This window comes from Podarcis liolepis (genome assembly GCF_965112155.1).
Source record: "Podarcis liolepis genome assembly, chromosome: 9".
In the NCBI taxonomy this organism is placed as follows: Eukaryota; Metazoa; Chordata; class Lepidosauria; order Squamata; family Lacertidae; genus Podarcis; species Podarcis liolepis.
Genome location: NC_139564.1, coordinates 44,496,816 through 44,514,309, shown reverse-complemented (window position 1 = coordinate 44,514,309; position 17,494 = coordinate 44,496,816). Strand labels below are relative to the sequence as shown.

Here is a 17,494-nt window from a genome sequence, read left to right as displayed (position 1 = left end):
AAATAAGGTGTGTCAGGAAAAACTCTGACACCATCCCTTGCACAAAGTCGTCTGCTTAAAGAAGGATCACTCTTCAGCAACCCAGTATAAAAATACACACTAGATAAAAGGTATAATAGGGTTGTTTTGTAATAAATTTACAAAAGTGCTACTGATAAGCGTAGCAATTTGTTTCTAATAGCTGGGTTTGTCTTCTGATTCTCTGGCTTGTGTTTGATACTTTGTTTCTCAATTTAGTATCGATAGAATTGGCATATTTCTTGTCACACAGCCACCCCTTTCTAAGGAGGCTGTTTCTAAACAGAATCTCCATAACCCATTCAAGCATTTTGTTTATCTTTCTATTTTCCCCCAAGGTAAAATTCAAAATCGAAAATGAAGGGTAAATACAGACTGATCTGCATGAATAGTCAGTTTGTATTTCAATCTGTATTGATTCTCTCATTTGCATGACTAATGCACAAAAGGTCTATTGATGTTTGAAGTCTTCTGCAACAGATATATTAAAACATTAAAATTGTGTGTGTGTGTGTGTGTGTGTGTGTGTGTGTGTGTGTGTACTGAACAGATTTTATGATTGTGTATTCCATTAAAAACTGCAGAATTTGCAACAATCAGTAGCATTTCAGCATTGTTTAGACTAAACAAGCAGTAACACAATTTTAGTCAATTGTAACCTTGGTATATAATAAAACAAAATCAAAAGTAACATGGACTTAGTCTTAAATTTAGCTCAATAGCAAAGCTATTGACAATAGAGGAAATCAGTGAAAGTGATGCAGCTGTTGAACACACACACACACACACACACACACACACACACACACACAAACAGCTCAATCCAGCCAGTATTAAGAACTTTTCAATTTCAATGCAAAAGATTTAAGTGTGTGCTTAACTCTTCTATTGAAATACACGGGACTTGAAAGTATTCAACCTTGTACTGTGCTCAAGGAAATTCAGATTTGTGAAATATGCTTACATTGTAGAGTTACTCTAAAGACACAGCATTCTAAAGTACTTGTATTTTGAGACTTTTCTTCTGCTTGTGACCCAGATAATAGTTATTAAAGCAAACACATGTATGCACATGCATAAATAAATAAAATCGTTTCAGGATTCACTCATCCAATATTATTTTAGTAGAATTCTGCTGATCAGTGACTACTAAGAGTTATACAGCCAAGATTGCACAGAGTTAAAAAATATTTTAAATATTTTCCCATCTACTAAGTGCAAGGATGCTAATAATGAGGGGGGGGGGAACCTTAGATGGATAAAGATAATTGTTTCTCCACATAATACTAGGATTCACGGTGAGAGTAGGTTCACAAAATATTATTTCACACTTCACAATATTTAATTTGTGAGTTCCATTACTTACGATAGCCTGGAAAAAGACCTGGAAATAGACTGGGAACCAGTGCAGATTTAAAAGTGCAGACTTCCTATGGTCAAACTGTTTATATCATCTGGCAGTTTTCAGACTGTTTTTTAAAGAAAATACTACGATAGCCTTAAAGAATATCAGACAAGATCTGGTTAGTAGGTCTATCAGATGGTGATTATCAACAGTCTAGGTCAAAAGCCAAGGGTGGTATTCAACGAAGTTTAAAACAGAGCAGACCCACTGAAACTTGTAAACATAACTAACTTGGGTCCATTAATTTCAGTGGGTCCACTTTCAGTAAAACTTTAATACCATCCCATGTACCCTCTTTTTAACAGATGTTAGTTGTGAAAGATTGCTGATGCTATCATGCTTTGCTTACAAGTGTCATAGAGGTATCTGGAGGAAGACCTCTGATGAAGTCAGAATTCTAAGCTAAATATGTCTTTTCTAAAACAGCAAAACTGTTCTTACATTCTGACTGTAGAAGAACTGGCTTCCAGTTCACATCTGTTAATAATAACAATGTCAGTGAGAGTAAGCCATTTTTAAATCCTATACTTGAAGTTAAATCGTAAGCAGAGCAAGCCATTCCTAAAATCTCACACATAACTGAAGTTTAACTTATCTGATGTCATCATTCTAGACCCACCTTGCCAGACAGAGCTCAGCAACATTCAGAAACAGCAAGGGGGAAGGAAGCTCCTAGGTAAGTCATAGATCATTCTTTTGAAGCTTTTATTGCTTACATAAATAACTCTAGCGAAACTGCAACAGAAAATCAATATGAATCCTAAAATGATGGACCAAACTAAATTCCAGTAACAGAATTTATAAAGTCTTTGAAAACCATTAAACTTAGTTTTATTACCTTATCAGTTCCAAGATATTACATATGTTTTATTACAGTACTATAATGTCAATTTTTTTCACTTTATAAAACCTACTGCGAAAAGAAGGGTTAGATGATTCAGTCGTAAAATAACATATGGTTTTAAATGCTCTATTTAATATTTCCTTCAAATCTCTTACGTGAATAATTGTTCATTGAATCTAAAAGTTTGCATAATTATAATCAGAGTTAAAGACTTCGTATTTTAAATTGAAGCAATTACCTCCAAATTTGTTGCATATGTTACAGTGTTTAAAATAAATTGTATTCTTATTCTGATATACTTAATAAACTTAAGTAGAATTTAGGTAGCAATCCTGTACATACTTTTTTTTTTTTTTTCATGCATAATTTTTATTAGTTTTCAAAAGTCATAATACATAACAAACTTAATCAAAACTTAAATCTGTCACTTAGAAAAGAAAAGAGTTGACTTCCTTCAGTCATTTCACGAATCGTCCAAAGTAACATTAAACAATAAATCCGCATTTCCATATTTGTAAAGCCATAAGTCATTCTCATCCATCCATTTTCTTTTAGCTTTACTCTTTTCTCTTACAGAGCTTCTTGGAAACCTACTAGTGTTGTCTGTTCATCGATTAAGCTTTTCAGATATTTCGTAAAACTTTCCCAATTTTCAACAAATCTCTGATCTTTGGTATATCTAATTTTACATGTCATCCTATCCATCTCCACATATTCTAATAATTTGCTTCTCCATTCCTCCGTTGTTGGGATACTCTCCTGCTTCCAATTTTTTGCTAATAGGACCCTTGCTGCCGTTGTTGCGTATTGGAACAATTTGTAGTCTTTCTTCTTAATTTCTTTTCCTACCAAACCTAACAAGAACGCCTCTGGTCTTTTATTGAAAGTATACCTTAACATTTTTTTCATTTCATCATATATACTCTCCCAGAACCTTATAACCTTTGGGCATTCCCACCACATATGGTAGAACGTACCTTCCCTTATCTTACATTTCCAGCATTTGTTGCAGGATCCATACATTTTAGCTAACTTAACCGGAGTCAGGTACCAGCGATAAAACATTTTCATTAAGTTCTCCTTAAGTGTCACACAGGCCGTAAATTTTAGATGTTGTTTCCAGAGTTTTTCCCACTCTTCATGATAAATATTACGGCCGAGATCTCTAGCCCAATGGGTCATTACCGCCTTAACCTCCTCATCAGCTAAGTTCCAGTCCAGTAAATACTTGTACAATTTAGATAATATTTTTATGTTGCTCCCCAGAACCTCAGATTGGAATCTAGAATTATTGTCGGCATAGCCTTTGTCTTTTACGTCTTTCCTGAACATGTCATTTATTTGGTGGTAGTGTAGCCAATCGTATACTTGAGATTTAACCTGGTCGTACGGCCTCATTTTCCATTTTCCTTCCTCCTTCATGAGCAGTTGTTCATAGGTTGCCCAGTTGGTTCCCATATTGATCTTTTTGATGGCCATTACCTCTAACGGGGATAGCCAATGTGGGGTTCTGGGTTCTAACATCTCCTTATATCTTTCCCAGACCTCCAACAATGGGCCCCTAAATACATGGTTCCCAAATCCTGTATGGCCCTTCTTCCGCCCATGCCACAGATAGGCGTGCCACCCATATCGGTTGTCATGACCCTCTAGATCTAGCACTTCCCCTTCTTCTAATTTTATCCATGTCTTTATCCAGCATAGGCTGGATGCTTCGTAATAAATCCTCAAATCGGGAAGGGCGAAGCCTCCTCTTTCTTTCGTATCCGTCAAAATTTTAAACTTCACTCTCGGCTTCTTTCCTTGCCAGATGAATCTGGAAATATCTCTATGCCAGGCTTTAAATATCTTAGTACCCTTGATGATCGGGATATTTTGGAAGAGGAACAAAACTCTTGGAAATACCGACATTTTAATTGTGGCTATTCTACCCCAAAATGACAATCTTAACCGGCCCCACGTTTCCATATCCTTCTTAACTCCTTTCCATACCGCTTCGTAATTATTTTTGAAGAGATCTATATTTTTTGGCGTAACCCATATCCCCAAGTATTTCACCTTCTTAGTTACCTCTATTCCTGTTTCTCTTTGTAGTTCCTCAATTTCGGCTGCCTGCATGTTTTTAGCTATTATTTTTGTTTTTCTTTTGTTTAATCTAAAGCCTGCAACCTCGCCAAATTGGTCAAATTCTCCGAGTACCTTTTTTGTTGATTCTAATGGCTCTTCCAACGTTACAACCAAATCATCTGCGAAGGCTTTTGTTTTATGCTCATGCTGGCCGACCCTGATACCTTTAATTTCTTTGTTTTCTCTGATAGTTTTTAGTAGGACCTCTAATATCGTTATGAATAACAATGGGGACAGTGGGCAGCCCTGTCTTGTTCCCTTGGTTACTGTTATTTCTTCCGTCTCTACGTTGTTTATTATTAATCTTGCTTTTTGTTCCGTATATATTGCTTTAATACCGTTATGAAATTCAGTACCCACTTCCATGTAGTCCAATTGTTTCAAAAGGAATTCCCAATTTACGTTGTCGAACGCTTTTTCGGCGTCCACGAATAGCAATATGCCTTGTTTGTCGCACCTTTCTGTTAGATATTCTATGATGTTTATAATATTCCTTAGGTTGTCCTTCATTTGCCTGCCCGGCAAGAAGCCGGCTTGGTCTCTGTGAATACTATTTAACAAAATGTCTTTAAGTCTTCTTGCCAGGACTCCCGCAAAAATCTTATAGTCTACGTTTAATAAAGAGATCGGCCTGTAGTTTTTAATTTGATCTAATTCTGAATCTTGCTTTGGAATTAGTGTTATCAGTGCCTCCTTCCACGTCTCCGGTATTTCTCTTTCCTTCAGAATAATATTCATTACTTCTTGTAAGGGATATAACAGAATCGGTTCCATCTCCTTGTAATATCTACTAGTGAACCCGTCTGGGCCCGGGGCCTTCCCATTTTTTAGGTCTGATATTATTGCTTTTATTTCCTCCACCTTAATCGGGGCATTTAATTTCTCTTTGTCTGCCAGGGGAATCTTTTTTATATTCTTGGATGTTAAGTATCTCTCTATTTCCCTCGTTTTATTCTTTCCTGAGTCTCTGAAGAGTTCCCCATAAAAGTCCACAAATGCTTTTCTTAATCCTGTACATACTTACCTGAGAGTAAGTCCCATTGAACTCCGTGACTTTTCAGTTGGGCTTTGCCACTGTTACTCTTCCATGGCAACCAACATGAAATACACATCCCTTGCAGAGTATCTTAACCCAATTCAAACATATGAAAAAATACAATATGAATTATGTATCAGTAGAACAAGGAAAAGGCAATGTAGACATTCCTTTTCTGGTAGAACAGAGAGACCTTTTATGGCAAGCGATTGGGAAACATGCTTTGATATTTACTGAAACCTTTAAACACACAGTGGTACCTCGGGTTACAGACGCTTCAGGTTACAGACTCTGCTAACCCAGAAATTGTACCTCGGGTTAAGAACTTTGCTTCAGGATGATAACAGAAATCGTGTGGTGGCAGCGGGAGGTCCCATTAGCTAAAGTGGTACCTCAGGTTAAGAACAGTTTCAGGTTAAGAACAGACCTCCAGAATGAATTAAGTTTTTAACCCGAGGTACCATTGTATTAGTACTTAACCTGAGAATGAAATAGGAGATATAACAGAAAAATTGTACGCATATTCACAAGTTTCATAGAATCGTAGCGTTAGAAGGGATCACAAGGGTAATATAGTCCTTGCAAGGCAGGAATCTTTTGCCCAATGTGGGGCTTGAACCCACAACCTTAAGAGATTAAGAGTCTTGTGCTCTACCGACTGAGCTATCCAGGCATGGCTTGGTTGAAGCCAGGACATTTATGCTGCAAGAGTGACTGCACATCCCTGGTAATGTTTTTGTGTATTGCACAGGGCAGTATATACCTTTATGTGATGAAGATGGTTACTACAAGCCAACTCAGTGCCATGGAAGTGCAGGACAGTGCTGGTGCGTGGACAGATATGGCAATGAGGTAACAGGATCCAGAACACATGGAGCTGCAGACTGTGGTAAATCACATAATTCCATTTCCAGTTGTTTGGATGAGAAAAGTTTGTCAGGTCCTGTGTCCCCCCCTCCCCCCACAGCTGATCTTTGAGGTCTGAATTTACCACCTAGAGTATGCCCTGTTATCTGATTTCCTTGATAGAGAGAATTGGAATCTCTCTTAATCCATAGATGATACTTGCATTTAAAGCAACTGTATTAAAAACTGATCATTCAAGGCTGCCTCAAACCCAATTTTTCTGTTGGTTAGGCAAATTTCCAAATAAAGTATTTGCTGATACAGGACTGTTGTGTGCAGAATCAGCCCCCACCCCACCCCCTGTAGATTGTGACCTACACCTTCACAGTTATAAGCCTTTTACATAATAAAACACAGCACAACTCAAAACATCATCTCACACTTTGGGGGGGGGGGTTTCCTTAATTAGAAGCTGTTATTTTCTGCTTGTTTCTTGCAATAATTAAAATTAGTTTTGACAAGCCCATTTTGTATTTATACATAATGACAAAATACATATCTCTCATCTTGAGTTATCAGTATTCCTTACCAGTGTTTTTACTAGTCTTTTTCAAAATGCATTTTCTAGTAGATGGTTAAATTTGTGCCTTGGAGTCAGACAATGAATGAAAGCAACTTTAGGATGCAGCCTTAGCAAGAGTCCGGAGGGACAGGAGCTCTTTGAGTAGTTGGATTCTGAACTCCCTTGGGCCACAAATATAACCCCCCACCCCCCAAAAAAAAATATTAGGAAAAAAATGATCTTACCTATTAAAAAAAATAGCATTACATAATACTTGACACAAAGTAATGCAGCTATATTCTCCTTTAGCTATTGATCTGGAAACATCAGGTGATTTTGCCAGCGGTGATTTCCATGAGTGGACGGACGATGAGGATGACGATATGATGAATGACGAAGATGAAATTGAAGATGACGATGAGGATGAAGGGGACGATGATGATGACGATGACCACGAAGGATATATTTGATGCTTTTAGCTGTGACTAAATTGTCTCTTTCTACAAGATGACGCCCCAGAAAATTCCTATACCTTCGAAGGTCAAAAGGATTCTAAACAACATGTATATTTTGTATGATTATTTGAAATATTGAAGCTGGAGTCATAGACTTCCTTTGTTTAAATGAAAAGCATTATATTATGTGTTGTTTTTATATGCCGTTGAGCAGAAGAAAACACACTGGAGTCTAGCCTGAAGAAAGAAACATATGTGTGCTACTAAAAAAATAATAATATGTTCAGATAATCATAAGGACAACCAAACTTAAAACCTTCCATGAAAAAGACATCTTCTGTTTGGAATTGTGTGTGTATGGCCGCTTCCAGCAGGTGCTCTGTGATAAGTAAAGCAACTTAAACTTTAGCAGTGATTTAGGCCATGTGGACTTCTTTGCATGGGCACAATAAGGAAAGTTTGATTAAGGAAATAACCTGTCGCCAGCCTATAATTTACCAGAGGAGTGGAGAAACTGTGACTATAGAAGAAGGTGTCAGGTCCTCCTTTGTGTTTGCAACTGTTATGTTTTTGACTCTGAAATTACTACCATCTTGAAATGACATTTTAAATGCAGTAAACCAGGAAAAGTATAGATTCTGCAAATCTAAAGTTTTGTTGTCCTTTTGTTCTTTTATTTCTTCCTTGTTCATGTCAAAATCATGTAAGCTTGTTATGCGTGCAGGCGGCCTGATGATTTTACTTTTATTTCTATAGTATTCTAACCATAAATTTTAGTTTTAACATATTTTAACGGGAAAACTTTGCATAAAGAGTGTGTTTTTATAATACTGTGTTGAAGAATGACACGTGCCCTAAGAAATGCTTTTGAACCCTAACTGTGACTTTTTAGTTTCCAGACTCAAACTAATTTTGCATCTCTCTCCTAATTCATGCCCTGTTTGGATATTAGTTCAAATTTTTAGAGGAGTTATTGTAAGGTGCCTTGCAAAATAGAAATAGAAAGATTTATAGCATGCATACCAATATAAGATTATTAGGCATTAGCCAAGCATTTCCAAATTCCAAATTTAATATCAATATAGGTACTGCTGCTGGAATGGAGAAATACGTTATTTCCCACCCCCCACCCCATTGTTATGTAATTACCATGTAGAATACATTATAATTCTTAAGTAGGGTTGCATTCAAAATTGACTGTAGAGAAAATTATTTTAATCACTATATTTATGTTAGCATGTTAATTAATTGTGTAGACGTTCTAAAACTCCACTACCTTCATTCATATCAGACCTGTGGCTTTGTGCCATAATAAAATTGAAAGAACCTGTGTAATATTATGCAAGCAGTTGTTTAATTTCAACTGTGTGTTAACTGTTTTCCCTGATTTTTATCTGCAGTTAATTGCAAGAAAAAAATGGTTTCTTCTTTGCATTTAATTTCAATAGGTTTAATAACGAAATTTAATGATTATCTTATGTAACATTAAAGTATACTGCAGTTTTCTTTTTTATGTTTATGTATAGGTTGCAAAATAAAGACTCTCATAACCAACTTTTACCCTGAATGCTGTAATGATTCTTATAGGTACAGCTGCCTTCAAACCCTTGGCAACATTTCTCTTTTGAGACAAATAAAAAACTATACCCAAATTAGGTAAGAAATGCAGGCCATCAAGCAGCAATTTTGGGCAACAATCCATATAGTTTTTGGTAATTTCAGCAAAAGCATTATTTCTATGGAATGCATACAAGCCATAACCAACCCCCCTTTCTCAGACTCGCTTGTTGAATAGGAGCAGTACTCTTAGAGTAGCCTATAGGGATACAGACTTCTTCTGGATCCTTCATCCATTTGCTCTAAGAGCTGTATATGAGGTTTGTGTACAATGAGTCACTTCTCCTTCTCTTTGTCATCTTCGTCTGCAAGTTTGCTCCACCACAAGTATGTTGGATATTGATCACTTACTGGTGTCCTTATGCAACAGAGCAGCTTCACTTGGCTCTATCAAACAAGAGCAAGAGCTCAGGGGTGATAATGTCAAGAGCTGGCGCTATTAGCATATTCCACAAATCAGCTAGGGCTTCAACAGGCGCACCAGTTATATCAATCAGAAAATCCACCAGAACTGTCTGGAAACCAGTTGAATCCATCAGCCTCTGAGTTGCGGAAAGCCTAAATCTCAGCAGAAGGTGATCCGACCATCACAAGGAGCTGACATTAATACCTCCCCTTCTCTTAGATCACATTATTCCTGCCTGTCAAGAAAAGCAGATCAAGAGTGTGGTCCGTCAAATGTGTTGTGCATAAAATGTGTTGGGACAGCCCCGTGGTTGTCATGGTGACCATGAAGTCCTAAAATGCCTCAGAATAAATGAATGTTGAAGTCCTCAAGAACCAGCAGTCTAGGAGTCTTCAATGCTTCCTCAGAGACCATCTCTGTTAACTCAGGCAGGGAGATTTCTAGGAAGCAAGGCAGGTGATAAACCAGCAGAATCCCCCATCTGTCCTGATTACCCAATGCCAAGTATAGTTGCTCTAGATCCCCAATGAAGCAGACAGGAAGCCTGAGGAGAGACAGAATTCCCAGAGACTGCTACAGCTTCTCCTCCGTGACCCTCAAGCCTTAATGGCTTCGGTGTACATGATGATAAAGACTCTGATTAGCTGTGATGATGTGGTAGGGAATGATTCCATAAGTTCAGCAACTTGTGCAGTCAGATAACTAATGTCATCCGCTGTGATTATTGATACAAGATGCTTATGGTTAACATTTAACCCTTCAAATGATGGCAGTCCTCCATGGTGTAATTCTTAAATTAATGCACTGCTATTTTCACACAATTTACCAATGAACAGTGCTGCGGCTAAGGTTAGACCTTGAGACAATTGTCCCGGACCCCATAGCCCAGGAGTACCTGGATGACCATCTCATGTGCTGCGTGTGATGGGGGCAGCAGCAAACAAGTCCACCTCAGCACTGGGTAGGCCTAGGCATGGCAGGACCTATCAAGCCGGCCAGTGATCACATCACTATCCTTATTTTTCAAGACCCTTTATATTCTGGGTAGCTGACTGGGCATGTACATAGTCACAGGTGTTCTTTTTATTTACAAATATATTATGTATTTTGTTAAGTGAATGTGCTTAGCGCCAGGGCAGCAGAAGCAAGGTCCATTTTATTTCTGTAGTCCTGCTGGCACTGTGATTTATTTTTTTATTAATGTGAAACTGCTTGTGCTCAAGAGAATTGTTCTCTTAACATATGAGGGGCATAGAGGCAGCTATAAAGCCTGGACTACAGGTGGCAACTGGAGAAATAGATGTTAATTGTGTGCCTCACAACTAAAGATCTGCACGTGGCCAGCTAATGCTGCCTGCTCTCATGTGTAAGACCGTTAAGCCCAGGGTCTAAAATTGCCTAGTTGCACCTCTGGCAGTAAATGGGTAGGCCTCGGGGTAAATGAATTGGTAAAACAGATGACGAGTGTTCCATTTTGTTCTAAGACTCCATCATGAAAGAGCTCGTGGGTTTAGTCAGCCCTGTTTCCAAATTCATAAAGCTTGTTGCAGAAAGTCCCAATTGCAGCAGGCTTCAGCTACAAGAACATCCAAACAATGATCTATCCATTCACTAACCTCAGAAGCTTTTGCCTCTGGTGTTCCATAAAGAAAATGTATTGAGAAGGATGGAAGAAAACAACCAGGATTGCGTGTGTGAAATAGCTCCCCAAGCAGCTATAATAACAAAGCATTTTAAGCTATGCTTGTGCAACCCTCACTTTTCCAAAGGGTTGGGTTGGGCAGATATGGTTGAAATTGTCATGAAAACATAGGATGCTGTTGATAAAAGTTCCCTTGTGGAACAACACCAACAAAGTTTTCCCCCACCCCCCAAAAAACCCTCACAAATCTTTCCCTATTGAAAACAGATTCCCTGAGAGATGCTGTGCCTTGTGCTAGAGTACTACATGAGGAAGCAATGAGCTTTAAATGCATGGTGTGTAGGCACCTTCATCCTCAAGTATCTGAAAGACCACATCCTTCCTTGCAACCCTCTTGGGTGTTCAGCAGAGAGGAGCCTCTTGGATGCTCCACTTTCCTCAAAAATTTGGTGGGGAGGAGATAACATTCTGTCTCATCCCTTAAGTTCAGAGCTCAAGGTGGCATACATATTTCTCCCCCTTCTCACTTAATCTCCATAACAACCCTGTGAGGTAGGTTAGGCTGAGAGGCAGCGACTTGTCCAAGGTCTCTCAGTGAGCTTCATGGCCAAGTTGGGATTTGAACCCTAGTCTCCCAGGTGTTAGTCCTGCGCACTAAGCCCTACACCCCATTGGCCAGAGGGACTGCATGCAAGTGAAGGTTTAAATACACACCGATGCATGCATAAACCTGGATTAATCCAGGTTTAATGTACAGAAAGCTCTACAGCCGACTTCCTTACACCATGGCCTCTTTCAGACAACCTCCGTATTCAGCATCTACCCTGATCTACTTGCACAAAGCATAGGTAAAGGTACCCCTGCCCATACGGGCCAGTCGTGTCCGACTCTGGGGTTGCGCGCCCATCTCGCTTAAGAGGCCGGGGGCCAGCACTGTCCGGAGACACTTCCGGGTCACGTGGCCAGCGTGACGAAGCTGCTCTGGCGAGCCAGCACCAGCGCAGCACACGGAAACACCGTTTACCTTCCCGCTGTAAAGCGGTACCTATTTATCTACTTGCTCACCCTGCCGCGGGGATTCGAACCGCCGACCATGCAATCGGCAAGTCCTAGGCACTGTGGTTTTACCCACAGCGCCACCCGCGTCCCGCACAAAGCATACACAGTAGTTAAACTCAGGCTGTGTAGACACTGTATTTTGAAAATACATTTGAAACACATAATTTCCCTCAAAGAATTCTGGGCACTGTAGTTGACCCATCACAGAGTTACAATTATGAGCAAAGTACAGTGACCGGGATTATCTGAGGTAAAGAATGTGCTTCCAGTGTGCTTTAAAGGTATAGTACGTACACAGCCTGGGTCTGGTTTTTATTGAGCATTTATTCTGATTTTTTTACAGTGTTCAACGAGTGTTCATCCTGCTTCTCTTGTGAACTGTTTTACACCTCTTCCCCGTAACCATTTGTTCATCCCACAGTTTTCAGCCCATTTCACCTTCACTTTCCTAAATTGCAATATAGTCTCCCTTTTTTTAAGAGTGGGGAGGAGGTAACAGAACATTTTAATTGCACAGTCATAAGCTTTCAATACGTTCTTGACTCCCTCCTGCAAAAGCAGTGACAGGTACCCAGTAATTTGTGTGTGTTATAGCAACTCAATGTGCTATATCTCTTTGTGTGCAACAGATCGGAAGCTACTCTTCGAAATTACTCTAGCTCCTTGCATGAAAAGATATGTGCAATATTCTGGGGTGGGAGTGGGGAATGCATTTTGTGGAGGCTGAAGAACCAAAAGTAAGGTAAGGTCTCACTCTCTCTTTTTTTCATGTGAAAGGAGCTGATTTTGTGGTGGCTTTTGCAGCTGGCATGTGAATTTCATCTGAGGCACCAGCTGCTGAGGTAGCCGGTTTTTTTGTTTGGTGTTTATTTTTAGGCACACTGTGCCTGAGAGACTTGGGAGAAAGCAATTAATTTTCTTTTTTGACTTTCTGAAGTTGAGCTAAATGCAAGTCGTTTTCACATTGTGGAACATGGTGCCCCCCATAATCGTATCCCTTAGTTCTTAGTATCCCTCCAAACCTGAAAACTGTTAGTGATGGCTTCTTAACCACCACACACTTCTCACTTTGCTATTTGACCTTCTGTTTGTGCTTTTATTTGCATAGCAGGTGAATGCTTATCAAGGGTAGTCCTTCCAAAGACAGGACTATGTGTGCTTGCCAGCTCCAGATTTCTAAGAGATTATTCAGCTGCAATAGCTCATAAATATATGAGGGCAGAAAAATAGTTTCTCTAGATCTTCTGAAAAAGATGAATCCCCGATACATTTTTGTACCATTTTATTTATTCCTTTATTTCAGGTATTTATAGACCACTTAATATTCAGAATTTCTTAGTGGCGTACATAAGATGTAATAATAATAATAATAATAATAATAATAATAATAATAATAATAATAATAATAAACCACTTGGTGCTTATAGATTTACGAGTGGTGGAGTGTATATATTGCATGCATTGAGACTCTATGATTCTATGTTCATGAATTGCACCTTTCCATCAGCAACTTTCCTCTCTTGACAAGATTTTTCAGATATTCTAATGACTCTTGCATGTGTGTTTGCACTGCCTATTAGTGGGATGAGTTTAGTGAGCCCATAAAACTTGCTAAAATGTATAGAACAGATTCTAATGTGTTGGAAAGGCAGAGAAAAGGAGGGTATGTTTTATCATATGTGGTGGGAATGTAAAGTTATTAAAAGCTTCTGGGAAATTATCTGTAATGAACTGAAGAAAATGTTTAAAATAACTTTTGCTAAAAAAAACCCCCAGAAGCATTGATAGGAACTGAACTCCCCAAAGAACAGAAGAAAATATTTATGTATGCTACAATAGCCGCCCAAATATTGTTAGCCCAAAGATGGAAGAAAAGATAGTGACGAAAGAAGAATGACAAATCAAGCTAATGGACTTTGCAGAAAAGGTAAAATTAACGGCAAAACTCAGAGACTATGATGAGAAGTTTAAAAAAGTGTGTGAATCGTTTATTGTGTATGTGCAAAAACAGGTTGATACATTGGCAGGATTTTAAGTAAACGCTTGCAATTAGTAGAAAATTAGAAAAAAATTATGGGAAATAATAATTGGAAAAGTATAAGTATGGAAATGCAGAAGAACTTGGTTTTATATAAGGAACCAGAAGAGGGTATGGAGGGAAGTCCAGAGATTCAAAGAATCTCAAAGAGAAGGGTTGAGAAAATGTGTTTGTATAAATCTAGATCCGGTAGAAATGTGAGTTAATTTTTGTTTTTAATTGTGAAAATGTAACTGGAAAATTAATAAAAAATCATTTACAAAAAAAGAGTTTAGTGAGCCTATTTTAGTGTTCAGTATGTAAAGTATTTATGGATATATAAAGTGAGTATAGAAATTCAGATTTTTAATTTTTTTAAAAAATATATTAATTTAAATATGATGCTGTTCACTGCCCTCAGGATGTAGTGGGACATAAAGTTTTTTTTGGGGGGGGGGAGTTGACTTGATGGTAATAAAGTGAATGGGGGGGGCGCTAGCCTCCCAAGGCTGAAATGCAGATGGATGATTTGGCATAGTTGCATGTTTGTTTTGTGAAAATACGTCCCCAGCAGAGGACCAAGAGAGGGGTAGGATTTGAGTCACATAGAAATCCTGGTCTCCCCTCCATTCCCAGGATGGTGTGGCCTGGGAATCTCCCCTCTCCCAAAGTGATGTTGGGCTTCACCCTTCTCACAGGCTTGGCGATGAGAGGCAATGCAGCTACTTCTAGCTAATATCCTTGTGTTCTGAGACTTGACAAAATATTCTGTCCCCTAGAGAAAATGTACAAAAGCTTTACTGACGAAAAACACCCACACTTGATCCTGCTGAAAAGCCTAAAATGTAGAGAAAGAACTTTACAGTGTCAGTTCTGACATGGTGAATCATGCATCACAAGCCATGGAGAGTCTGTAGAGGTTTAATTAAGAAGTTTTGTGCATATTAAGGATGAGCGAAAAGAGAATGACATGAAAATAATGAAAGTAAAGGCAGGGAAGCCAATCTCTTAATTACTATAGATATCTGCAAAATGTGCTGGAGCCTTTTTTTTCTTTTTTCTTTTTGCTAGATTTGAAAGCATACAATATACCATGCAGAATAACCTTTATCTGTTATGGAATTACTCCTTCAGGATTGTAATGAAGCACGACCACCACTACTAATCTATATTTGGTGTCCAATGCAATAACTTTGATTCCTTTTATTGAAGTTCCGTATCATTTTTATGTGAACAAATTTCACAGGTAGTGAGATGGTGTAGGGCAAATGTGGGAACCTTTGGCCCTCTAAATGTTGCTGAACTCCAGCTCCCATCATCCCTGGTCATTGGTCATGCTTGCTGGGGCTGATGGGAGTTGTAGTTCGGCCACACATGGAAGAAGAAGAAGAAGAAGAAGAGGAGGAGGAGGAGTTTGGATTTGATATCCCACTTTATCACTACCCTAGGGAGTCTCAAAGCAGCTAACATTCTCCTTTCCCTTCCTCCCCCACAACAAACACTCTGTGAGGTGAGTGGGGCTGAGAGACTTCAAAGAAGTGTGACTAGCCCAACGTCACCCAGCAGCTGCATGTGGAGGAGCGGAGACACGAACCCGGTTCACCAGATTACGAGTCTACTGCTATTAACCACTACACTACACTACACTACACTACACTACACTGGTTCTCCATGTCTGGTGTAGGGGAAAGTAAAAGGGTGTGGCACACAGGGTTTATATTAGTGATGATCAGGTTCTCCCTTGGCTTCATTTGGAATTGGCTCAGTATTCATAATATCTTAATAAATGTTTGTGGAGGTTTTTTTGGGGTGTGTGGGTGTGTGCTTTCTGAACATTCTCTTTTAGCTCATAATATTTGTACACGTATGTTAATCTCATTGCCCTCTGGGAACAGAGATTTGGTTTGGGAACACGTGCCTAATTAAAGATGCAATTAGTGTGGGTGTTACAACACCTGGACTCAAACATACCCTTATGTTTATTTGTTCATGCGGCGTGCCAATGTTTTGCAAATTAATTTACATGTCAGTGTTAAAAGCTTCCCAAAAATGAAGAAGAGAACACTCAGAAAAACAGGTTGTTTCCCCAAACATCTATCAAGAAAGCTCATGAATACGAAGACAGTTCCAAACCAAAATGCTGATGCCTTGCATTTTGGAGCCATTCTACAATCTGAAGCTCTGCCAACCACCCCCTCCGCACTCCAAAGCCCTCCATTGCCCCTCCAAACTCCTCTGCCAGCCTCTATGGCCTCCTCCAGTCACCCTCTTCACCTGCTTTTTCGACACTCAAACACTCTCATGGAAGCTGCTGGGATTGCTGGCTGCTCTTTCCTGCTCGCCTGCCCCCCTGCGTGTGTCGTTTTTGTGCCATATTCTTATTTTTTCCCTGTGCACACCATTTTTGCATCATTTTGAAAATATTTAAACATTTTTCGGTGACACACATGAGGCTGTGAGTGCGTATGATAAATAAGCGTAAGATGCAAGTTACTTGTGCAATAAGAAAAAAGAAGTAGAACACCATATAGCAAGTAAGCTGCCCCCCTCCCCAACCCTTCAGTAGTTAATCTCCAAATCTATCGTATTTTTTGCTCTATAAGACGCACTTTTCCCCTCCTAAAAAGTAAGGGGAAATGTGTGTGCGTCTTATGGAGTCAATGCAGGCTCCATGGCTTCAGCGAAAGCAATGCAAAGCCTCTGGAGCGCAGCGGGAGCACTTCTACTGTGCTCCGGAGGCTTCAGCGAAAGCTGCGGAGCTGGAAGGGGCTCCGTTTCTCCTGCTGCTTCGCTGAAGGGGCACTGCTCAGAGAGGGAGAGAATATTTTTTCCCCCTTGTTCTCCCCCTCTAAAACTAGGTGCGTCTCATGGTCGGGTGCGTCTTATAGAGCGGAAAATACGGGAGTTGAAATTTGTGTTTCGGCAATAAGCTCTTATCCCCAGTTCAGTAATAAGTGAATATATATTGATTCTAGGTGACTTCAACAAACGTACATGTGTGAGTTACAGTACTAGATATGCCTGCCAAGGCTGAAGGATCCTAATATGTTAGACTCTTGGAACGTGTGCAACTGAAACGTGTCTACTGAGGGGGATTGCTAGTACAGGATACAGTGCTCCATCTGTAGCAAAATGGAATATTATGAGCTGGTCAAATTCTTACATCAAACCAGGTACGTGTGAACTTTGAAACCACGGCTAATTTTTGATGTAAGTGAATGACTGGGAGGAGATGAGGCAGTTTGTGCAAGACAGGAATATCGTGGTGTAGTATGGGACTAAGCATGCACCTTCCAAATGCCCACCCCCTCCCCCGCCAGCTTGTTCCTTGTTTTTTTAGAGACTTCAGTTTGTTGTGACTTCTGGATCCATTTAATACAATATTAATTTGACTGGTGCCTTCCAGGTGGCGATTAATTGACAGCTGAGAGGAAAGCTTGCTGTGCAGGAGATATGAGCG

The 17,494-nt window shown here is 39.4% G+C and overlaps 1 protein-coding gene across 2 annotated transcripts in view; it reads left to right on the top strand.

Moving 5' to 3' along the window:
- The window catches only part of SPOCK3 (SPARC (osteonectin), cwcv and kazal like domains proteoglycan 3), a 112,423-nt gene extending 103,570 nt beyond the window's left edge, over positions 1 to 8,853 (top strand). For both annotated transcript variants that reach the window (XM_083520318.1, XM_083520319.1), the window contains 3 exons: positions 2,037 to 2,099; positions 6,182 to 6,319; positions 7,148 to 8,853. In XM_083520318.1, the coding sequence (XP_083376444.1) occupies positions 2,037 to 2,099; positions 6,182 to 6,319; positions 7,148 to 7,308 (362 nt within the window). In that variant the 3' untranslated portion in view covers positions 7,309 to 8,853. The remainder of the gene's footprint in view (positions 1 to 2,036; positions 2,100 to 6,181; positions 6,320 to 7,147) is intronic.
- The last annotated feature ends 8,641 nt before the right edge of the window (positions 8,854 to 17,494 follow it).